The sequence below is a fragment of the Ambystoma mexicanum genome, chromosome 6q (genome assembly GCF_040938575.1).
Source record: "Ambystoma mexicanum isolate Mex_15411 chromosome 6q, UKY_AmexF1_1, whole genome shotgun sequence".
Classification (NCBI taxonomy): domain Eukaryota; kingdom Metazoa; phylum Chordata; class Amphibia; order Caudata; family Ambystomatidae; genus Ambystoma; species Ambystoma mexicanum.
In genome coordinates, this window is record NC_090937.1 from 616,629,676 (window position 1) to 616,654,462 (window position 24,787).

Here is a 24,787-nt window from a genome sequence, read left to right on the forward strand (position 1 = left end):
TTACTCATATATTCAGTTGCTGGATAAAAGCCTTCGGGCTACTCCTGACTTACTTATTCTAAATTGCAATCTGTCTGGGGAGGACAACATTTCTGAATTGGCTGTTTCTGTTAATCTGAGTGTCTCCACAGAAGGTCTGGATGGTAATGTTAGTATTGCTCACTCGACTCGCAATTACAAGCACTACAATATCTTCTCATGTCTCATGTAAAACTATGCAAAGAATTTCACAAGACCATCACTAGTCACACCCTATTATTGAACACTATATTAGAGAACGTAAGTCCTCATAGACCTCTGACTAATGAGCTCTGGCATGGTCTATTAACCTAGACCAAGACAATAATGTCATTTCTTTGCCTTTCGATCTGACTGGAGCGGTGGGCAACAATACTAAGGACAATGTTACATCCAAGGCTGCCACAGTTTCTTCTGTTGGTGATTCATGAATACGGATACTAATAGGGATACGTGTGAATTCTTAGTTGTGTCCCAAGATGAGTACAACACAAGAGATGCTGCTACAAATCAAGGCATCCATGAAATCATTAATATGGAGAAAAGGGATAAAGGCATTAAAAAATAATGTCCTAGGAAAACATAATTAAAAAATAATAATAAAAAGAAGAATATGAATTAACAAACTGTGCATTTACTGCAAGTGCTCTCTCTAAATGCCCAACTAATTCCAGCCCTGCCTCTTGGATGCTTATTACTAATGACAAGTGTTTATATGATGTAATTGATTCTAGACCTAAGACAAATAAAACTAAGACTTGTAAAGCCTGAAAAAAAGATAATCTAAATTCCTCTACAAAAACAGGAAAAGAGAACTCATGTGGCTGCAAGGATATTAATTCCTTTCTCCCAGTGATTTCCCATGATAAATCCATTAAGGAACAACAGACTGGCACGTCGCACAAGAGGATAAGAGTTATTACTGGAGCACATAACAATTTCTTTGTCTTGGAAGATCTTGAGTGTTTTTTGATTCATGAGGAAGACTCTTCTAAGAAGTCAGAGTATTTGGGAGCCAATGGCCTTAACATTGCTAGTCATAACTTTCTGAATGGAATATGCCATGAGTCGACAACCTGTAAGCTTACATCTATGAGTATAGAGAATAGGAAGCTCTCTAAAAAGTTGTCGTTGACTAAAAAAAGTACTCAAAATCCAAAATTCGTCCTGTACTAGCTCTGACTGTTACTTAAACTGAATTGGCATCCTGCATTTATTTCCCCAAATTCTAACTCTTCAGACTATCGCTTCCTCAGATATTGATATTGTTGAGCTACTCGAGGATACTGTCCTTGCTGCAACAGTTGTGTAGGTTTCCTCTAAACACATCATTGACTTTGTTATTTCCTTTGAGCCTGAATTTGGACATCTCGGATTAGATTGCTCAGTTAACTATGTGAGGTTGAACTGTGATCATGTTGAACAAGATAATAAATTGACTAATCGTACTTCCATTTTGCATGGATTACCAGGATCCTCTCGAGCTGGCAATTATTTACCAGGTGAGGGCTCAAGGAATACAATCTTTCTTTCAGAACTATAACAAAATTATGATTGTATCCAAAAAGGTGCGAGACAGAACTGTGCATTTTTTGTGAATGAGGTTGGGAGTGTTGTAAAATGGACGGTGCTAGTTGGCAATGGCTGCCCTCGCAACTTCAACTGAATAATTTGAGAAGACCCTAATAATTGCTCTCTCCATCCTCTCTTGGAACACCTGTGGTTTCTCCCACTTATCTGGAGAGTATGGCCTGCTCGCGTTCATTATTGAATATAGGATTTTGCATTACAGTAGAGGCTCTGGAGGTGTCCTCTATTCTAGTACTCACAGGGAAACCCAAATAGGATTCTTCCTTGGGCTCTCCTTGCTCCCTTCTTATCATTAATTTATATTATATCCTTAGAGCAAAAATTCTCCTATAATATTCACTACAATTAGAGTTCTTTTGGAGTGCAATCACACCAGTATTTCTATCTTAGTTATGGGCAACTTTAACAAATGATACCTGTTGGTCTTTCCTATTATGCAGAGATAGCCAATTGTACAATCAAAAAAACATTATATGATGCCCGAGAAAATGATTGGGCTAAATTTAAATTATTAAGCTCATATCGTTTTATTGATGAATGAGCACTGCCATGGGGATTGTTCAGGACAGTTTGCCACGGTCTCCCATTTGAATGCAACCACAATAGATGATATATTCCCACATTACATGATAGTTTCCTTTGAAGTTGAGTTGGTAATCAAACAACATGAAGAAAGTGATCATTTCACATTGTTTGTTACTGTTGGATTACTGGACGCCCTAACAATCCTGTGACACAATTGGGAACGTGAGAATTAACATAGGTAGAAATAGAATTAGCTGGAGCCCTCATAAAAATCTCTGATGTGTATAAGCTTAGCTATCTTAATGTGAGGTGGTCTTTCAATTGCCTAATTCAGGAACTATTTCTATATGTGCATCTTTAAAGAACTCACATGCTCTGAACCTTGATGGACCATGTAATGCTCTCAATAGGATGAACCCCTGGTGGTGGGCAAAATAATCCTACAATCTATAGAATCTTGGGATTGCTTGACACTCCGCCACCATTTTTGCTTTTGTCCTACTTACAGAACTTAACAGCTGGGCATTGGAAAATAACATAATTCCTTATAGTCAGAATAGCTTTCACAAGAGCACAAGCACTTTTGACAATGTATTGGTGTTTCCATTGGCGAATCTGCATGGCAGTGATATGAACAACCTATATTTATATATATATATATATATATATATATATATATATATATATTTATTCAATGAAAAAACTTTGTTAAGGGGACGTTATGGGTAAGTTGCACTAATAAAAACCTTTGAAATTCACTGAAAAAACATTGTTAAAGGGACGTTATGGTTATGTTGGACTAATTAAAAGCTATGAAATTCAAAGAAAAAACGTTGTTAAAGGGACGTTATGGTTTCAAGTAAAATCGAAAAACCCCTGAAATTCGCCAATTATGGTAAGCTAAATAACCATAACTCGCGCCAACACCATGCACTGCTAAGACTAACACCCAGGACATCAAAGATGACATCACAAATGTCGTTGATGACATCACAAATGTCATTGATTACATCACTGATGACATCACATGTGAAATACATTTTTATGAAAAGTCCCTACAAGGATTTGTGTTTATATTGTTGGTAACAAGATGTCAGGGGTGAATGGGAGACCTATCATGAACTACTTAATATATTAAAGAATGTACTCATCTAATATCATTGTATTGGAGTGTTGTCGTTAATATAGAAACCTAATCATATGTAAACATAGGCAATGACTGCAGCATGCACGATAGAAATACACTATTTATAATCTTGTAATTTTGGATAGTACAATAATGAATGCTACCGTATCAGAGTTTTGAATAATGTTAAACATGTAATAACTAGCTAACAATTCAAGACTTACAACACTCGTGCTGGTACAAACAATACATATGAAGAACCACAATGCATAGCAATCAGAGACACATACAGGGAAACTAAAGTAAGGAAGAAAGAAACTGCATCATCAGAAAATGTTAATGACATTAAAGTTTATCTTCATGTATACAAATGAATTGTGTGTTTGAGGCCTGCTCATTTCCCCATGTATGTGCACCATGAGCTGAGACCAAACCCTAAGGAAAGTACTCAAAGAACATATGACAAGGTTAACGTCTAGATATATAGCACCCTATTCAAGTTTATTATTCTGACTGCCAGTGAACAAAACCACTTGGCCTATATATGTCAATAAACAAAAACAAGTGGCCCAGATATGTGAAGTCATCAGTGATGTCATCAATGACATTTATAATGTCATCTTTGATGTCCTGGGTGTTAGTCTTAGCAGTGCACAGTGGTGGCGCGAGTTATGGTTATTTAGCTTACCATAACTGCCGAATTTCAGGGGGTTTTTGATTTTACTTGAAACCATAACGACCCTTTAACAAAGTTTTTTCCGTGAATTTCATAGGTTTTTATTAGTGCAACTTAACCATAACGTCCCTTTAACACAGTTTTTTCATTGGATTGCATAGGTTTTTACCAGTGCATGCGATTTTCCTACAACTTCCTAATATCATACTTACCCAATATAGCAATGTTTGTGTCAAATTTACAAAGTGTCACCTTAAAAATCTGCCTTTTCCCACCTTCTGGACTAATTTTTAACACTTCCATACACTTTTTGCAACTATTTCAACTAGTTTTGCATCCGTAGACGTCTACGAACATCTGACTTCATAGAGGACCTTCCGGACAGTGCTACATGACCATACGCTGGCGCGCGGCATGATGACGTGTCCGAGAACTCGTTCGCACTTCACAATAAGATCTCTGCTTCGCAGATAGTTCAGAACTGCATTTTCTACTGATCTAGGAACTTTCAACTTCAAAATTTCCCCTGGACAGCTCCAACACCTATTCCTACTCATTATCCATTAACAATCTAGTACACAGTACATACTTTTAGCAAAACTGCTATCTATCTTAAAATGGTATCAGCTAATGCCATCCCTCTTCCCCAAGAGCCACCACCACTGCTGTAATCAAAGAGCATGAGAAACACTGCCCCCTACCTTAGAAATAACACACACGCAACATTTTCCCTTGTCTACCTACCCCTCCATATTAGTGTTTGGTTCCTCTTCCCTCATTTCACTCCCCACCTTTCGTTCTCAGCTCTCCTGCCAAAAAAAAACATCCAAAAACAACAAAAGGCATATTCCTTTAGGAACCACCTTTCACAGTTAAAAAATAGAACTAAAAAACATGTATAGACTCCATCTACTTTATATTTCTCAGTAAAGTACATAGACTCAATAAGATTTTCCAACATTTCCATTTGCATTTTGTGTTATGCTAATGGAAATATTGTGTGGCGTTCATCCACCGTTCCAGGGACTGGAACGGTGGATACCGGCCCAGCAGCCCAAGTTATCAGCCCAAGCGAAGCGAGGGTGGATAACGAGGTCTCTGGACCATTATCCCCCCATTCCAACCCCTGAAATGGGGGATGAAGGCCATTAGCACCCTAGGTTCCCAAAGCGGTAACCCGGGGCGCTAAAAAACAGGATTTTTCGGTGTAGGAAGGAAAATCCTTTTCCAAGATGGCCATCATGGAAAGGGAAGGCGAGGGTTCCATACAGGGCTCCTCTTCACTTTCCATGGCAGCCTGCAGAAGGCAAAAAGTGAACCCTATGACCATATTACCACGAGCACATTTTTCTTCCCTTTCAGATCTATCTTAATTTCGAATAACTTTACCACAAAGCCAGTCCCAGGTGGACATGGCCACTTTAATCATATGTTTTGGCCCTTGTGGTCATGGCCAGTAGCCAGATTGTCTGGATCATTACCTTATTCCATGACCCGGAGAATCTGGCCACTGGCCATGGCCACAAGCTACCCCTCAGTCACTAAAGGTATACCACTATTTTTTGTAGCTACATTATGACACTTGTCAAATAATAAAACACTGGCACGTTTGCAAAACCATGCTTGTAGATCCTTGCCAATGCTCCTTACGCAAGTTTCCTGGAAATCAACCCATGTTTTATTTTTTCAAACGTTTCAAATGTATGCCCATACAATCGTCATATAACCTAGCCGTCACTTGACAAAATTCATTCAGACTTTACGAAAACATCTATATCTAGATCTATAATCTTTTTGCAAACCTTTGTGTAGATTTGTCAAATGGCACCACATTTATAAGCCTTTACAATATTTTGGGAGCCCCCCCTCTAATTTTGCTCCCTTTTAACAGAATCCCCCCAAACTTCGCAAAAACATTCATATCTAAATGTATTATCAGTTCCCAAATTAAGTGTAGATTCGTCAAATGGCACCTCATTTATAAGCCTTGACATTATTTTGGGACCCCCCTCTAATTTTGCCCCCTCATGACAGAATACCACCGAACTTTGCATACTCACTCAGAATCAGGTCAGAATTATACATGCACATTTCATGCAGTTCCATTAAGTGGCACCAAAGCTATAAGCCATCCAAGAATTGCATTTCGCCAACCCTATAATGCTGAGGTGTCCGCAAACTTTACAGGACTGCTCGCGAACATCCGAACTGTTTGCAGACTTTTGCGGCAAAAAACCCCATTTTTTTTGCTTCTTGCAGCCATATCCCATCCTCATCAACCCTCACCTCCCCAGAGATTATTTGATAAGTTTGACAAGTGCAATGTTGTGTTTTTTAATATGTTTTTACCACGATGTCCACGGACACCAGTCGCTGTCCGTGAATCCAAGATGGCGGGCGTTTCCAAAAATCTGACGCACTTCACACTCTTCACCATCCAATCAGTGAACACGTTGCATGTCCGCGGACATGACGCAAGCCGATTAACCAATCGGTGTCCTGTCCGCGGAGAGAACAGGGAAGTGTGTCTGCGGAGCGGACATAGATATCACTAATTTGTTTTGACCTACTTTTTGGTCATTTTTAAAAAAAACTACTGGATGGATTTTCACCAAATTTACAAAAGCATGCTTTCGGGACCAAGCCGCTGCTCCCGCCGCAAATTTGGTGAAAATCCGTCCAGCGGTTTGGGCTGTAGGCGTGAGCAACGCTTTTTCCCCATTCAGTCTATGGGAAAAAAATCAATTTTGGGACCCTCCTATAACTTTGCTCCCCCTGGACATACCCTCACCAAAGTTTGCAGAATGATTTAGAGTGGGCCATATACTTCTTTTGCAAAGTTTGGGGTGGATTGGTCCAGGGAAAGTGAAGTTATAAGGCGCCCAAAAAGTGTTCTTCCAATGGGTTTAGCAACTTAACCATAACTACACGGCCACGACTGTCGGCCGTGTAATGTAGCCTACATAATTTTAGTTCCACCTTTGATACCGTCCAGAGTGAAACCCTGTGGCGGAAGTTGTATAATTGGGGAATACCCCATGGCTTCCTCAGAATTATCATAGCCCTACACACTGATACTATAGTTAAAGTGAGACTGACTCTGTCTGGAGAGGTACTCCTTGCAAACCTTTCTGGGTCTTAAAGAAGGATGCATCTTAGCCACCACCTTGTTCAATCTTTATCATGCTGACCACTCAACTGAATCACTTAACAACAAAACCCAGCCAACTAGATGGGAAAATTCATGCTTACAATGACTTGAGTATTCAGATAATCTCATTCTTTTAGCCGGCACACTTAAGCTCTTACTCAAGTAAAAGTGGCCAGGTTATTAATGTATTAATGTATTAAAGACTAAGATCATGGCTTTTCATCCTGCCAACAAAAAACTATTCAAAGGTTTTCCTAGAAATGAGGTCCACATGACCTGGAGGTGCAGCCTATAGCCCAGAGATGGCAACACTCAGTACGGGGTATCCAATTCCTCATTATTTTAGTAACAGCTCTGTATTCAGCAACTAATATTTTGTTATTAGTATATTTCTTCCAACTAACACGTTTTACACATGAAGTAATGTTTGATTGTTTGGGACTGTTGGCCTTTTCCTGTCACCTTCCCCTCCTTTAGGCCACATCCAGCACAATTCACCCTCTTGTCGGAGCCCCCTCCCACTTTCATATGCCACTTAAAGCACTGGGAAAGTCCTATCATCTTCAAGACAATGAAAAGAGGGAGGGTGAGAGGTGGCTGATGAACACGATCTTTTACACACATGCTATGTAGTCTGTTTGCAGCTGTAAGAAGACACATTAAACAAACATTTCAAATGCACACCCTACACTTTCTTTCCTAGCCACACCTGTTACCTTCTTACGCACACTCACAATACAGTGCCACTTGCAATCACTGACCAACACCTCACCTGTTCAAGAAATCACCTCAACACAGCTTCTCCTTCCTTCCCCCTGCAGGTCTCTTGGTTTGCCACCTCCTCCTTCTCTGACCTCACCCAGACAAACCATAACTTCCTTTTTCCTGTTACCCTCGTTATGCTCCACCTTCTCCTGCCATTCTGTCACTTTCCTTTGCCTGTCCTCCCCCCCTGGGGAGGTGTTACAATCAGTAAATATGTTAAATAGCAGATGAAGCAACACCCCTTTTCACCACGTGGAACAGTGAGGGTGGCATGGGGAGTACAATGTCCATTTTAGGTGGCCTTGCTCTGGCCTCCCCTAAGGTAAGTGCAGTCTGTGTGGGGTTCTGTGTAGCGTTATTTTGTCACTTTGGGCCATATGACAAGGTCTCAGGTGGTCTTGTTTACATCCAGTCGGCATACTGTAAATACAACTCATTCTGGCTCAGTTTCCAAATAAACAGTTTCCTGCAAATTCAATCAGTGAGTAAATCACTTTCACTCTGTAAATAAATGACTAAGGCCCCGTGCGCTTGTAAGCATTTAATTGCTCATTTAGAGTTTCACCTCCCCTGTTGTCTGTTTGTACTATGACAATTTGTAACTAATTACTCCCTACACGGAAGATAGATAGATAAATACTTTATTTCGGTTCTCACCATTTACAACCAAAATAAAATACAATACAAAATCATTATCAGTCATGTTAAAATATACAGTAAAGCTATTGGGGACAAAACTTGATAAAAGGAAGAAAAATATAAACGTAACATTTTCTTAACATGCGCTTAAAAGAGGGAATACTATACTTGCATAATTCGTTAACAAAGCGAGCATCAACACAAGACAGGACAAAATTCAATGCATCAGAGGCAAGCCTAATATTGTTAGCAATAAAATGTCTTCTCAGTCACTGGTGTTAATGTTAATGTTAATGTTAAATGACATTTGTACCGCGCACTATTACCACCGTAGTGGTCCCTTGGCGCTCTGGCGACTCTGAAAGAGGAGGGGAGGATGAGTTAGTGGGAGGAAGCAGGAAAAGTGCAAGAGAGCAGTGATGTGCTGTTGGCGGCCTCAGCCCGGTGGGTCCGTTGGCTGGGCCTGGGGTGTTTGTGGCCGGTAGTCGTCGTGTACTGTTGTGCAAGGCTATGTGTGTTTTTGTTTTGTTGTTGCCATGTAGTGAAGTTTGTGTGGTTTGTTGTGTTGTAGGTTTTGGTTGTGTTTGGTTTGGAGTTTGAGAGGTGTATGCAGAAACGGAAATTGTTAGTAGGGTTGGTTAGTTTGCATCTATATCCTGAATTGAAGCGCTCGGCTTGCGTAGCCTCCCCTGTTGCGGCTCTGTCCTGATCTGGGCCTGACTGGCATGCAGGTTCCATACTCCTCTAGGCCCCGCCTCTAATATGCTCTCTGATAGCTCCCCTTATCCTCCATTTAGACTCTAGTGGGCCTGCCAATGACAACCTCTCGGGTAGTGGGGGAGGTTGCCAGTGTCTCGATAATTCCACACCAATGTGGTACCTGGTGGTAATTTAAATTAAGGGGCGGGCGAAAGTGTTGGTGGGATTGTCGGGGTTAGTCGACTCAGTCTCCGTGCGTGCCGGCTACTGTGGGCTTTACTCTCCCCGGTCAGGGATGTCCGTGTCTTTCCAGTTTAGTTATCCTTTTTACCAGTTTCGTTTTCCAGGTTTAGTCTGTGGTGTTGTAGAGCCAGGTTATTAGTGATTTCCTGAATTTTAGGTGGTCTTCAGTGTTTCTTATTTCCTTTGGTATGTTGTTGCAGGTTTTTGTGGCTAAGTGGTAGAAGGAGGTGTCTCCAAGTTTTTTCTTGAGGTATGGTTTGAGTTCCAGGCGGATTTCGTTGCTCGATCGGAGGCATCTCGTTGGTTTGTAGACTGTTATTTTCTTTTGTAGGAATTCTGCACCTTGTCCGCTGATTGCCCTGTGCGTTATGCACATTGTTTTGAAGGTGATACGATGTTTAACTGGGAGCCAGTGTAGGGTTTTTAGGGCTGGAGTGATGCGATCTCTTCTGGATAGTTTGAGGAGTAGTCTTGCTGCTGCATTTTGGATCTGTTGCAGTTTCTTCAAGAGGTATTCAGGTGTTCCGAGGTAGAGGCTGTTTGCATAGTCTACTTTAGACATGATTAGGGCGGCGATAGTGAGTGTTTTGTGCACGAAGGAGAGGAAAGGTAGAATTCTTCTTGTCGTTCGGAGGAGGAAAAAGCATTTCTTCACTGTTGCATTTATTTGTGGCTCCAGGGTTAGGTTGTTGTCCATTAGGACTCCCAGATTTTTTACTACCTTTGATGGTGTTGGTGCGTTTCCCATTTCCGTAGGCCACGGGATGGTGGTTTCGTTCTCATGGTCTTTGGATACGATCATGATTTCTGTCTTTCCTGGGTTGATTTTCAGGTTGTTGGCATCCATCCAGTCGAAGACTTCTTTTAGACAGTCGGTAAGGGTTGAATGGTCGGCATCGGTGTCTTTGATTTAGTAGATGATCTGAGTGTCATCTGCGTAGTTGTAACATGTAATGTTGTATTTTTTGAAGATTCTGATGACCGGAGTCTGGTAGGTGTTGAAATATAGTGTAAATAGTGAGGATCCTTGTGGTACTCCACAGTCGTTAACTCATGGAGTGGATTTGAAAGGTTTTATCCATACGGTTTCTGTTCTGACTGTTAGGAATGATTTGGTCCAGCGTAGTGCTGTGTCTGTTATGCCTATATTTTCTAGTCTTTTGGTCAGGGTGTCGTGGTTAACTGTGTCAAAGGCTGCGGAGAGGTCGAGCAGAATAAGGGCTGAGGTAGTGTTTGAGTCTGCGTTAGTTTTGAGGTCATCCCAGATGGATAGTAGTGCTGTTTCCGTTCCTCTCGCTGGTCTGAAACCGATTTGAGCTTGGTCCAGCAGGTGGTGTTTTTCTACGTGTTCTTGGGTTAGTTTATATACGTAGGTTCCTAGAGGTTTCGCTGAGTAGGGGATGTTAGAGATCGGCCTGTAGTTGGAAAGGTCATCTATGTCACAACTTGTGTTTTTTAAGAGTGGCTTGATGTATGCTGATTTGAAGATCTTCGGTACAGTCCCTGTTGATAGTGATAGATTTAGAAGGTTTCTGTAGTGTTCTGCTGGCGATCCCTGCGCGAGGATTGATTTGTAGATGTCTGGGGGACATGGGTCCATAGGTGATCCTGCTTTCTTGCTTCGTTTAACCAACATTGCAAATGCCTCTGCTGATATTTCAGGAAAGCTTCGGAGTTTGTGTTGTGGTTCCGAGTTGGGTTCATTGGGTTGTATGTTGTGGTTGGTCGGTCGCTTTTGTATGGTTTGCCGGATGTCGTTGATTTTTTTTTTGAAGTGATCTGCCAGGTCGTTGCATAGTTTTTCTGAGGGGGTTGGGGTGTTATCACAGCCTGGTGGGTTTCTCATTTCTCCAATGATGCTAAACATTTCTTTTTGTGTGTTGGTGGCATTTTTGATTCTGTCATCGTAATGTCTTTTCATTGCCTTTTGAATTTCATTCTTGTATGCCTGGATTTGTTTCTGGTACAGTGTTTTTTTCCCTGGGTTCTATTCTTTCCTCCATTCCAATTCCATCTTTCTGTTTTCCTTTTTCATGTCGTTTAATAGTGGGGTGAACCATTTTGCCATTGCTCTTTTTTTTGATGGGGTGAACGGTTTTTCCGGGGCGATCTTGTCTATCGTATCTGCGATCCATTTGTGCAGTATCTCTGCTTTGCCGTCTAGGTCAGCTAGCTCCAGTTCTGTAGTTGAGGGTTTCGTTAATTCCAGTTGTTCGAATAGGTTGCTTTTTTTGACGTGTTTCCAGTTTCTTTTGGTGGTGGTTGTGAGTTTCGGGTGTTGGATGTAGGTTTGGATAGGCAGAGTTATCACGAATGGGATGATGAGGTGGCCGCTCCATAGTATTTGTATCGGAGGTGCGGTGGTGATGAGTTTTTCTTTGGCGAAAATTGCGTCTAGGGTGTGACCTGCTGAGTGCGTTGCTCCTTTGACTAGTTGTCGTAGTTTCATGGTGCTGAGTTGTTCAATTAGTGAGTTTTGGGAGTTGGCGTGGCTGTCTTGAAACCAGATGTTGAAGTCCCCCAGGATGATTAGGTGTTTGTGGTTGATGGCTAAGTTATCGAGGAATGTTGCATCATATGTTGGTGGTCTGTATACCAGGATTAATGTGATGTTGGTTTTTGGGATCGCTGTTAGCTGTATTACCATGGTTTCGTAGTTAAGGATGTTGAGTGGTTTGTCAGTTTTTATTTTCGGGTGTTCTTTGAATGCTCTAGCGATGCCTTCTCCTTTTTTGTTTTTTCTGTTTATTTGTAGGCATTTGAAGTCTGTCGGAAGGCAGCTTTGGAGTGTGATTTTGTAGTTGTCGTCCAGCCATGTTTCTGTGATGAACAGGATGTCAATGGCGTTGTCGTCGAGTAGGTCGAAGATCTCTGTTGAGTGTTTTGACATGGATCTTGCGTTTATTAGATTGCAGTGAAGTTTGGAGGTGTTTGGTTTGGGTTTTGTCGGGGTCGTCTTCCGCCCGGTGTTGAGGTTTCCTTCTTGGTCGGCCACTTGTTGGGCTGCGGGGTTTAGGGTGTCTGCGTCTTCAAAGAGTTCTTCTAGGTTTTGTCTTGGGTTTTTTGTGTTTTCATCGGGTTCGACTTCCGGGGGTTGTGGTTGTTGATTGGAAGTTCTTCTTGCTTTGGTGTCTCAGATTTTTTAAAAATCACAGATAAAGAAAAAGTGAGTTAAATCCTCTACAGCCCCACTACCACACGTACAGAGCTTAGTATTGAACTGCCGTGACATCAGAGCCCTTAATGGTAAAACATTCAGTCGCACCATAGCCATAATATGTCTTGGCACCGGTGAACAAATAGAATTCCCCAAGAAATTCTCGTGGTAGATGCGACGTGCCACCATTAGGTATCCCAGTGAGCGTATGTTTTTCATGCTGTTTATATAGAAAGATCAAAATCTCTTCTTCTTGCTTTCATGTTCAGCTGTTGTTTAGTCATCAAGCCCACCCTCAGTTCGTCAAAATCTATCCCCAACCTTCTACAAAATATTGAACTTTTCTTATACCAGGGATATGTGGCAAAGGTCTTGGCTTTTGCTAACTCTTCCATCACATTCATGATTTTAGGGTTCTCCAAAGGGCATGAGTGTAGTTTACGAAAATACTGGAGGAACCTAAGTTCAGCCCGAATACCAATATTTAAAACCCTGGCTTCAAAAGTAAGAGATGGCCCCGGGGTGCTATAAATCAAACCTAGCAACTTTCTCAGAAATGTGGAAATCCAAGGCACTTCCCCATATTTTGCTGCCATGTAAGATGGAAGAATAAACCTTTGTTTCCAGCACCTGAATGCACTTATCGAAACGGAAGCCGCCATATTTTTGTTAAAATCTTTTTAAGCCGCCCGGTCTAGTAGGTAAGCGATTTTCTAATAACGCTAATTGAGCAGACCACAGGCAATTGCTCGAAAACATAAACCCCCAGATAGCAATATGATGCAACCACATTTATATTCACATTGTCTATAGACCAATTGTGCTTTCTTTTATTAGAGTCGAACACCACTGTCTTTGTTTACTTCAAATTCAATTTTAAGCCGTTAGCTTTGAAATAATCAGATGCATAGTTCAGGCTAATGGCAAGTCCCTTTGGCATCAAATCCAATGGGATGGTGCTGTCTGCATATGAAAGAGTAGGCTACATGACCTCATTCAGGCGCAGATGAACTGTACCTATCTGAAGTGAGCACAAAATCTGATAAGAAGGTGATAAACAGCAGCCGAACTAGTGGACATCCCTGGTGCATGCCTTTATTAGCGGAAAACTCACTAGTGGGCCCGGCTCTAGAGTGACCTCTAACAGAAGTCCTAGTGTTGGACTATAGGCACACAATCAGTTGAAGAAGGGGGATTGGGACTCCCATTCTCTGAAGGTTATTCCAGAGAAGGGGATGATGGATAGAATCAAAGAACTTTGCTAACTCCAAAAATACTGCATATACTGCACCTCACCTTAGGCTACATTCTTTGTCTACGATGGTCGAGAGCACAAAAAAAGGTGGTCAGATGTAGTGAAGCCTTTTCATGTCTGTAGCCTAACAAACAGGCAGTTAGTTAAAAATGTTTGACATACTGTCCAGTAATGATATAGGGCAGTAACAGTGAGGATCCGACCATGAACCTTTTTTAAAGATTGTTTTAATTATGCTAAGTGTCCAGGACCTTGGAATAATCAGAGATGCAGAAATCGAATGAAACACCCTTAACAAGACGGGCATCCACCATTCGGGAAACCACTTGTATATTTCTGGCCTAATGCTGTCCGGACCCAGTGCCTTGCCTGGATTAGCACCTGTAATAGCCGTCAACAACTCGTCTGCTGAGAAAATAAGGCTTGTAATATTAGAGGGATACTTGGGTAAAAAAGTGGAAGGTGCACCATCTTCAAACAAAATGGACATAAAACGCTGTAGCCACTTGAGATCTGATATTGGCATCTTGTGCCCCCTTGTGGGATCCCGCTTGCTACCAAATTCCAAATGCCTTTTATGTCTCTATCACATATGGTTTCTTCTAGCCTTTCCCACTGTGATTCAAAGAACAATCTTTTCTACAACCTCAGGAGTTTTTCATAGCCACACTTAAGCATATGCCTAAACCCAGATGTATTATTTTTTGTCTTAGCTGCAGGCCACTAACCAAAGTTTGCTCTGCAACATTCCACATCAAACCACAGAGCAAGGAAGGGATACTAGTATGCACATATTCCCTATGGAGGCACCACTCTTTTCAAACTAAATGCATTGCCACTTTGAATGTGCTTTTGCGGTCCAAATGTAGATGTCAAAGTGTTAACTCATCTCTGAAATCACCCGTGTGAAAAAGGAGATCAAGAAGCACCAATGCAAACTACTTGGTGTTTTCAATAAAATCAAAGAGCATTTTGGGATGTAAGAGCGCACACAAACAGTCTCGTTACAAGTTGAGCAGTGGTAAAAAATTCAGCAATAATACTGTTACCACTGTATTATTGCACCACCCAACTATTAGTTGGGAAGAAGTGGGTGACTCACCTCCAGCTCTTACCTAAGAGCTGGAGGTAAATCCACCACCTTTCTAACCAAATAAATAGCAAAATCGTCAGAATTACTGCTGGAGGAAATACTGCCATCGGTAATCCTGCCGAAATCCTCATGGAGTTCTATGGACTCCAATTAATGGGGACTAACACAGCCCACCACCACTTGTAATCCAGCGTTAATTCTGCTGGAACAAGTAGCAGTAACAGTAATTCTGTTTGGTGGTATCTCTGCAGATTTACCATCTAGATACCACCAAATTCGTAATGAGGCCGGTTTTATATGACATACCTGTGATAGTGAGTCAAGCCTGCAATCCTTCTGTGCACATAAATGAAATAAGCAGAAAGTACAGAGTGCATTATAATACCACCCTACCAGTAAAGTGATGGCAAACATAGTCGTAGGTACACATTTGAAAGAGTTGGCCTTTGGGAGCCAGGTGGTGGCTGCCCTGCTGTAGCAGGCAGATAGCTTCCCTGCATGCATTTCCTTCGTGGCATCCACTTGCCCGAGTCCCTGCCACAAGTACAAGAGTGCTCTTGATTACAATTGGGCTGGTTACTCCTCATGAGGAACTGAGGGAGCCCTGACAGGGTCCCAGTGTTAGGCAACATTTGTATGCAGTACCCTTTGGGACCACCACACACAACTAGGACTATAGGTGTAAGCAAAACCAAACTTTGGTATAAGTCTGTACTACACAGTTTTGGTAGCGTTGCAGAGCAGCCAGTCTTACCGCACGAGGGGAATGTGAGCTGTAATGATGTTACACAGAGGTTTACAATCACAAGTATTCACAAGTATTCAAATAGACTCTTATACTCAAGGTTCCTTGGTAAAACACATTTATTTCACAGTCAGTTATAAAACATTCCCTAGAAGGAGGCAATCTATATCACACAAAAATATACTTCAGTACTTACACGGTACGGGTCTGAGGCATTTAAACTACTTTGAAGGAGGAGCAAAATGGCATTTAGAGTATTTTGAAGTAGGAGCAAAAAGGCATAGGTTAATAAAACGAATATTACAGTTACTCTTAGACAGTGAAAATAGTTTGACTTTACCAGAGGAGCCAATTCAATGCAATAGGGTAGGCCAAAGTGAATGGGCTAAAGTCTTGTATAGGGTAAAGCAGTTCTGATAGTTAAACGGAAAAGTCTTTGCCAAAGTTCTCAGAAGTAGTTTGTAAAAGAAAGGTTCATATGTTCGGTCACAAGCTGACGAGGCCTGCAAGTTGCCAAAGTTTCAAGCACTTTCGCAGTGAGAGGTAAGTTCTCTCGGTCAGATTTTCACAGTACCTTACAAGGTCATCAGGCCAATCTCCTCCTCTTCGATAGGCGCTTCCCTTGCCTCATCAACTTCCTCTCATCTCCAGCTGTCCCCTCCTCTCACTCCTTGGCTACCTTGCCCACTTTTTCCTCCTCCTCTGCCACTCTTCAGGCTACCTCCACAACTCTTTGTACCCCTCCCCGGAAGGTCTTTAAGGCCGGCAACCTTCTTCATCTTGCCACTCTCAACTCTTGCTCTGATGTCAAACACTCCTCTGACATCTGCCACCTCCATGAAGAACTGGACCTTGATGTCCTCAGTCTTACGGAGACATGGTTCACGGCCAGCTCTGTCACGAGCTTTGACACTCTACTCCCTGAGGGCTACAAGATCCTCTCTGCACCCAGATCCACTCGATCTGGAGGGAACGTAGCCCTGATCTTTCCTGAGTGGATTCCTGCCACTATCATCCCTATTCAGATTTACTCCTCTTTTGAATGCCTTGTCTGCAGGCTCTCAATCTCTCCAGCCACTCCTTTACTGTTGCTACTCTCTACCAGCCCCCGGACAAATCACCTCTTTTCTCTCTGAGTGGGCTGACCTCTCCTCCTCCCTCCTGGCCTCAACCACTCAACTCCTCCTCCTTGGTGACCTCAACATCCACCTCGATTCTCCCTGTCCCTCATCTCTGCTCTTTCGCAACCTCTGCAATTCCCCCTCCCTCTCTATCCTCCCCTCTGGCCTGACGCACTCTGCAGGACACACACTTGATGTCTTGATCTCCCCTGGCCTCCCCCTCTCTATACCTCTGACCACTCCTCTCTCCTGGAGTGACCACTGCCTTCTCTTCTCCCATCTCTCACTCTCTTCTCCCCATGCTAACCCCACCCCAACACTGCCACTTATTTTCTCGGACATCCAACCTATGAAGCGTGTGTCAGCTGAGGCTTTCGCTGCCACCTTCTCCCCCCCTCCTCCTCCTCCTCTGGCTGACTCACACCCCGACACAAGCCTGTCCCTTCTCTACTCTTCTATCTCTGATACTCTTGATGCTCTTGCCCCTGTTATGAGGATCCGCTTGAAGTCCAAAGCCAAGTCCAATTCCTGGTATGACTCCGACCTAGCTACACTTAAACGTAGGTGTAGGGCGGCGGAGAGGAAATGGAGTGTTTCTTGTTCATCCTCTGACAAACTGGCCTGTTGCCTGCTCCAAAGGCAATACAGACTCTCTGTCCGCACTAAGAAGAGAGCCCACATTCAAGCCTGTGTCTCTGTGGCATCTAACAACTGGGCCAAACTCTTTAAAATCTGCAAGGAGCTTGCCAACCCTGCGGCAGTCTCCACCCCTCCTCTTACCTCCCAGGCTCTCTGCAATGCCCTTGCCTCGCACTTTATCGCAAAAACCTAGGACATTCTGTCTAAACTCTCCTCCCCTGCCCCTCCCATTCCCTCTCAATCTGTGCCTGCAGATCCCCCTATACCCCCGCACCGAACTTCTCTTCGTTTCCTATTTTCTCCCCTGACGAGGTTGCTAGACAAGTTCGATCTATGAAAGCCTTGTCAAAACAGGTTCATCCCTGTTCCTCTAAAACCATCAAGGACCACACTGACACCCTCGCTCCAGCCCTTGCCGATTCCTGCAACCAATCCTTTGCCTCAGGATCTTTCCCCTCCTCACTGAAGCACTCCCTTGTGCATCCTCTTCTCAAGAAACCCACAGCTGATCCTTCCTGTCTGGCTAACTATCGCTCAATTTCCATTACCCCCTTTCTGGGCAAACTCCTGGAACAGTTGGCCATCTCTCAGCTTAACCTTCATTCAGATTCTTTTGGCTGTCTCCATGGCCACCAGTCTGGCTTCATAGCAGCCAGAACCACGGAAACTGCTCCCCTGAATATCCGTGAAGTTCTCCTCTCCAACCTGGACTCTAACATTCCCTCTGTCCTCATCCTTCTTGATATCTCTTCTGCCTTCGACACGGTGAACCACACCATCCTGTTCAACCAGGTCCGTGATAACCTGGGCATCACTGGTCAGGCTCTGGTTGACCCTCCCAGGTCCAACTGTGCCCTTCCTATCATCTATCTTCCTCTCTCTCCAGGGGTTCCCCAGGAGTCTAACCTCTCACCCTGGCTCTTCAACCAATACCTGACAACTCTCAGCCACTGCATTGCCATTTTCTGCTCAAATTTCCAGTGCTACGCTGATGACACTCAACTCATTTTCCGGCTGCTCTCGGCCACCTCCTCTCCCTCTCTCATCTCTGACTGCCTAACTGCCATTCAGGATTAGTGTGCCGCCAATGATCTTTTGTCTGAATGCCAGCAAGACTGAGATCCTCCTCATCGGCACACCATCTCCATCCTTCTCCCTCACCCTCTGGCCAGACTGCCTTGGCCCTCCTCATACCCCTACCTGCGATGCTAAGAACCTAAGGGTCATCTTTGACGCCACACTTTCCTTCTCTGCCCATATCTCTGAGGTCTCTAAAAAGTCAAATTTCTCCTTCCCTTAGAAGCTCACTGTCTCCCAAGCTCTGGTTCTCTCTCGGTTGGACTATTGTATCAGCCTCTTTCTAAATCTACCTGCCTCTTCTCTCCCCCCTCAGCAACTCATCCAGAACAGGACTGCGAGACTTGTCCTTGGCCTCAAGCCCTGGGATCGTATCTCTCCAGCCCTGAAATCTCTCCATTGGCTACCAGTGGATGCAAGGATTAAATTCAAAACCCTCTGCATTGTCCACAAGGCTTTCTGGGGCCTGGGTCCAAAATACCTTCAGCTATCCCTCCACAAATACCTCCCCTTTCGAGCTCTTCGCTCCTCTACCTCTAACTCTAACTCCCTGTGGGTCAATCGTTTTTCAAAGAAACAAGCTGGTAGTAGATCTCTATCTTCGGCTGGGGCCTCCCTCTAGAACAGCCTCCCTGCCAATCTAAAACTTGAGGAGAACCATCTCCGGTTCCGAAAGAACCTCAAGACCTTCCTCTTTGCTTATGCCTTCACCCCCACTCTCCCCTGCTGATCTGCTCTCTCTTGGCACTGTGCACCTGCCTACCCTCTGTCCCCTGGGCCCAGGTACCTGCTTACCCTGCCACCCTCCTGCCCTGCCTCCTGGCCACTCCTTGCACTGGGGACTTTATCTGTACCCATACAGCCCCCCCACATTGTTTCTTCTTTTTCTGCACTTATCAGACTTACCCAGTCTGCTGCCTTAAACACAGCACTTGCCACTTGCTGGCTGCACTACCACTGTTTATTGTCTCCATTTTCTATTTATTTTTATTTATTATTATTATTTATCTCCTCTCCTCTCCTCTGCGCTGCACTTTCCACTCCCCCCCTTTCATGCACTTTTTTTCCCTTTCCCATGCACTTGTGCGTTCTCAGTGTCACTGGGTCTAGTAAGACGGTTATTGTTGTTGTGTTGTGTTCTCCCCTGTTCCCCTCCCTAGCCTAGACGCGCTCTGAAACACTTGTGTACGAGCGCGATACAAATAAAATATATCATATCATATCATATCAATGAAGAAAAAGATGCAGCTGAAGACTTCTGTTCCTGGCAGTTCCTGCAGATCTCGCTGTTCCTGAGCATCAGTCGTGGGGACAAGAGGGAGGACGTGGGGGGACTCCTGCACTGGGACTGGTCACAAAGCTGGCAACTGGCAAATCTTCGATTCCGGTAGCTGTAGTAAAGCACACAAACTGGTGTCCCTCCCCCTGGTTATTCGGTTTCCTGCTGCACGCTGAGGAAAATACAACCAGCTCTGAGAATTGTATCCAGGTAGTTTACGGGTCGAGTTGATTGGTCCCACCACCTCAAAGGGAGAAGTCGTCCTTGCAGGGCTTCTCTGTCGAGATGCTGCAATTCAGAACTGCAGCAGGGCTTCACTGGGCAAATCAATGGTCCAGGAGTTGCAGCAACCGTCCTCTTCAGGCTCGTCTTCGGTTCTTTCGTTCCAGTGGTCGACTTTGCCTTCTAAGCTAAGAGACACACCTTTTTATACAGTTCTCTCCATTCATTCCAGCCTAGCTGCCACTCACCCAGCAGGGTGGCTGTCCTTGCCGGACAGTCAGCCAGCCAATCACGCTATAGTGCATTTGGGTCTCCTAGGAGACGATGCACAGGGAGTTTCGGGCACCTCCCTCATTTCCTGCCCACCCCAGACACTGGCGCCAGAGGCGGTCTTCAGACCTGAAGCCTGCCAAAGGGGTAGTAACAAAGAGACCAAACCTGGTTTGGCGCGCACAGACAAACTCTGGAAGAACCTTTCCAAAAAGAAATGGTGAAAAAAAGACCGGGACCTGTTTAAACAAAGGGGGCTCAGACGCCATCTTGAAAAACATGGCTCCCGTGATTTAACGCTACCGGTGTACACGGTCGGGAAAAATCATGGTAGTTCATTGTAAAAGCACTGCCACCAGCCATTTCGAGAGGAAAGGGTAGCATTTGACTGCTACATGAGTTTCTAGACATAGGGGATTCTAGGTAACCCCTCCAGCACTCTATTGTAAGATAGGGTGTGCTGGGTCAAGGAATTTGAAAAGACTAGTAAAGTCAATTTCACTTTACTTTCTCTGGGAAACAGTAGTTTATCCCAGATAATGTATTTAAACCTTGGGACTGCCTAAAAAGGCTTCCCTGTGTCACTGCACTGAGGGTGCTGTGCGACACATATGAAAAGATGATGCCTATGGCGTTTGCCTAAAAACTTCATAACCAAAGGAAACACAAGAGTGAACACATTCAAAATACACAAGGGAGTGGGAAAAAAGTCTCACACTCTCTCCAGGTAAAAAAATCAAGTCCTCAAAATCCAGCAAAGTTGCTGGGGGTCTCTAAGGTGAAGGGAATTGGCACATGTATGATAATTCTTCCTAACACCCAGCTCAAGGACATTATTGGGATATTACTGGGGCTCTGCCACGGTCATCCCTGACCCACTTAATGCCCTGTACTTCCCTTACATTATACCATCCAATGTGGAGTATAGGCCTGAGGAGGAGTGACAGGAAAGTCCTGGCTGTGTCGAGTGGCACTGCAGCTATAGTTTCTGTTTACATATTCTGTATGCTCATCACCATCACACAGAATTAGCTTGAAAAGTAATACAGAAGTTATGGGTATGTGACCACTATTGAGACAATAGGTGAAATTTTGTATCCTAGACAACTCACTGACAATGTGAAAATGAACACAAAAGTAGCTTACCTGTCCATAGTTATCTGGGAGTTTCGGGTCACAGCCATAGTATAGCAGCAGGTGGGTCAGCTCGCAATACCCTGCACAAGCAAAATGTGTAACAGTGAATGATATTGTTATTAAGAGGGGATTGCCAAAAGAAGTTCAGGAAGCGCTTGACAATATAGTGGGCATAAAGGCGAAGGGGTGGGCCGAGATTCAGACTATAATAATACAACATAGCAAAAGGATTAAAGAACGAGAAAAGGAAATAGCTCAAAGATTGCAGGTGGAGGAAGCGAAACTAGTGCAGAAGAAGTTAGCTAAAATAGCAGTGGAAGGGGCAGTGACGGCGAACACTGAGACAAATTCAGCGAAGCAGGCTGCAGCTCGTGCAGATGGCAGCATTTTGGCAGCATTTTGGCCAGGTGGAGGACAGGAGCAGTGGGGTGGCGGACCCCTGCATCAGTATGCTTCTCTCCCCTGCTGCACCAAGGAGGTCAGCAGCAGGGGAGAGGAGGGTTTCAAGGGAGCAGAGGGGTGTTCGGGGGTCTAGTGGAATTGAACCCAGAGGTGATATGGGACCATCTTAATGTTGGAGCTGCGGGAAGTGGGGACATTTTGCAAGAGAGTGTAGAAGCAGGCAGGTGGTGGGGTATAATGCATACAATCAACCTGCCCCAACACTACTACAGCCATGCAGGTTCATCTCCATACCTTTTGAAATATACCAGGCCTACACCCAGCTACCACCAAACCCCACACACATGCAGGCCCAAACACTCCAGCAGGACATCTGTATGGAGGCCAACTGCCCACAACCAATGCAGTGTCGAAAGTAACAAGGTGTCAGTGGCATGGGGGGACCCCTTTATGTTCCCAAGTACTAATACATATCCTGATTAGGACAGCCCACAGAAAGCTCTTGCATGCCCAGTCCTGTCCATGACTACCCACCCTGAGGAAGAGCCCTTGGTGGGCGCTGAGATAGGTAATTAGCAATTCATCTTTATGGTCGACATAGGTGGCACTAAAACATGCATCAGTGAGGGAGACTTTCCTTTATCAGGTGAAACTCTTCACAGACATGGATTCTCTGTTGCAATGTTTCCCTAGACAGAAGAGGTAGCTATTAAAATAGAAGGGAAAGTGGTGCATGCACCCTTACTGTATTCTGAGTCCTCCCCGATAAATTTGTGTGATGCTGTGCCCCAGATTGGTAAGGCATATTGGTGGGTACTATCAGATTTCATCTTCTGACCTGTGGTAACTACATAGCTTTTGGCAGGTATGATACTTTCCCTAGATTTACTGGGTCTGGTTAGGTTGGCTAAAAGGATTGTTGTGGCGGGCACAGACCCAGATGGGTGTGAATGGTGTACTGTATTGTGCATTGACCCAACGGTGCCCCTCAAAGAAGTGACAGATGCACAATTGTTTGAAGATCGAGTTGACGATGGGGAGATTATGTTAGCAATTTGCATCCCTTGTGACATTATGGTGCAATATTGAAAAGTGCAGTGTTCCTTGATGGCCTTTATCACCCCTCCCGCCTCACTGACAGTGACTTGGAGCAGGTGCCAGAGAGATTATGGACAACTAATGCTCATGATGTAGGACTCTAGCATGGGGTGGCACCGGTCCAAATAACACTCAAGCCAGGTGCAGTATTAACCCAGGCTAAGCAATACCCATTGTCCAAAGAGGCAGAAGAGGGCATACGGGAGACAATCGTGGCACTTCTGAATCCAGGAAAAACAGTGCCATCCACCTCCCCACCTCCCCAAGCAACATGGCTATGTATCCAATTAGAAAGGCAAAAAGGGGGAGTTAGAAGATGATACAGGACCTTCGCCGCCTAAATGACATTGTCCAAGCAGAATTTCCTGTTGTTCCAAATCCTGCAATGATACTATGCAGCATCTCAAAGGAGGCAATCCACTTCACTGTGGTAGATCTTAAGAACGCCTTTTTCCCCATACCCTTGCACCCTGATTTGCAGTACCTAACCATGTTCACACATGAAAGAATGCATTTCTAGCACACAAGATTGCCCAAAGGGTACTGTGAGTCTCCCAGTATCTTCAACCGAATATTGCATGCAGACTAAGGAAACATTCAAGTGCCCAGTACCATTATTCAGTAGGTTGAAGATTTGCTGTTGTGTAGGGACAGCGAGCGGCAGTGCTGTAAGGACTTTATCACTCTCCCGCAGCTACTGGACTACAAGGGGTACAAAGTAGATAAGGCAAAGCTGCAATATTGCCTCCAAGAGGTGCTCTATTTGGGTCTATTGATATCTGTTCACAGGAAGAATATTATACCTGATTGTGCCGCTTTAGTGCGCAGCCCTCCCCAGCCCAGAACTGTCAAAGAGATGCAGAAATTTCTAGGGTTGTGCAATTAGTGTAGGGCATGGATTCTAGACTATTTGGAGTATATCAGGCCCCTGTTACAGGGCCTTAAAGAGGCTCAAAAGAATTACCATGACATTGCATAGGTGAAGGACATGCTCACCAACTTAAAGGCCCTTAAGGAAGTTATCTCCACTGCTCCAGTGCTGGCTACCCCTGATTACACACAAGAGTGTTATCTCTTTTCCCATTCAAATGGCCAATTGAGGGACACAGTACTGACACAGAAGAGCAAGATGGGGAACAAGCCATTGGCCTAACACAGAGGAATGCTAGAGTCTGTGATGCAGGGCCAGTCCCCATGCAAACAAGCGCTTGCTGCAGTGGTATTTGCAATTGAGAGAAGCTCCACAATTGTCATGGGATGCTCTGTAACATTGTACGTGGAGCATGCAGCGCTCGCCATTTTGGAGTGTTCCAAATCAACGGTGACCATGCAGCTGCTGTTCGCATATGAGATCATTCTGTCCAATCCGAACATTCATAACATGAGGTGTAAAACTATAAATCCTGCCACCTTTTTGACAGAACAGTGTACCAGGGAAGACCTTGCAGCACATGATTATGTAACATCTGACGGGAGGAGGATGACATCCCAAAGGCAAGACTCAGGGGGAGGAGGATCTTTTCATTGATGGGTCAGCAACTATCAATCAGGGCACAGGTTTGAGGCATACTGGGACAGCAATAGTATGCATAGTGGACAGGCTTTATGAGGTATTGGTGCAAAAAAGAGATTACCCATGGACTATTTGACCCAAGCAGCAGAACATATAGCGCTCATTGAGGCACTTCTGGCATTGTCACGCTCACCTGGTCTCCATGGGGGCGTGCTTGTGTCCGCAGGATGATGTCTGCACTGGTGTTGCACTGCTTAAATGAGGGAGATGTTCGCCTTCAAGTCGAAACGAGATATTAGCCAACTGAATGGAGCTGGTTTGGTTTTCACCTCCTTCCGATTTTCCTT

At 44.1% G+C, this 24,787-nt stretch overlaps 1 protein-coding gene across 2 annotated transcripts in view; it reads right to left on the bottom strand.

The window, feature by feature from the left end:
- LOC138516180 (uncharacterized) overlaps positions 1-24,787 on the bottom strand; it is a 341,043-nt gene that overhangs the window by 200,453 nt on the left and 115,803 nt on the right. For both annotated transcript variants that reach the window (XM_069631112.1, XM_069631113.1), the window contains exon 3: positions 21,437-21,507. In XM_069631112.1, the coding sequence (XP_069487213.1) occupies positions 21,437-21,507 (71 nt within the window). The remainder of the gene's footprint in view (positions 1-21,436; positions 21,508-24,787) is intronic.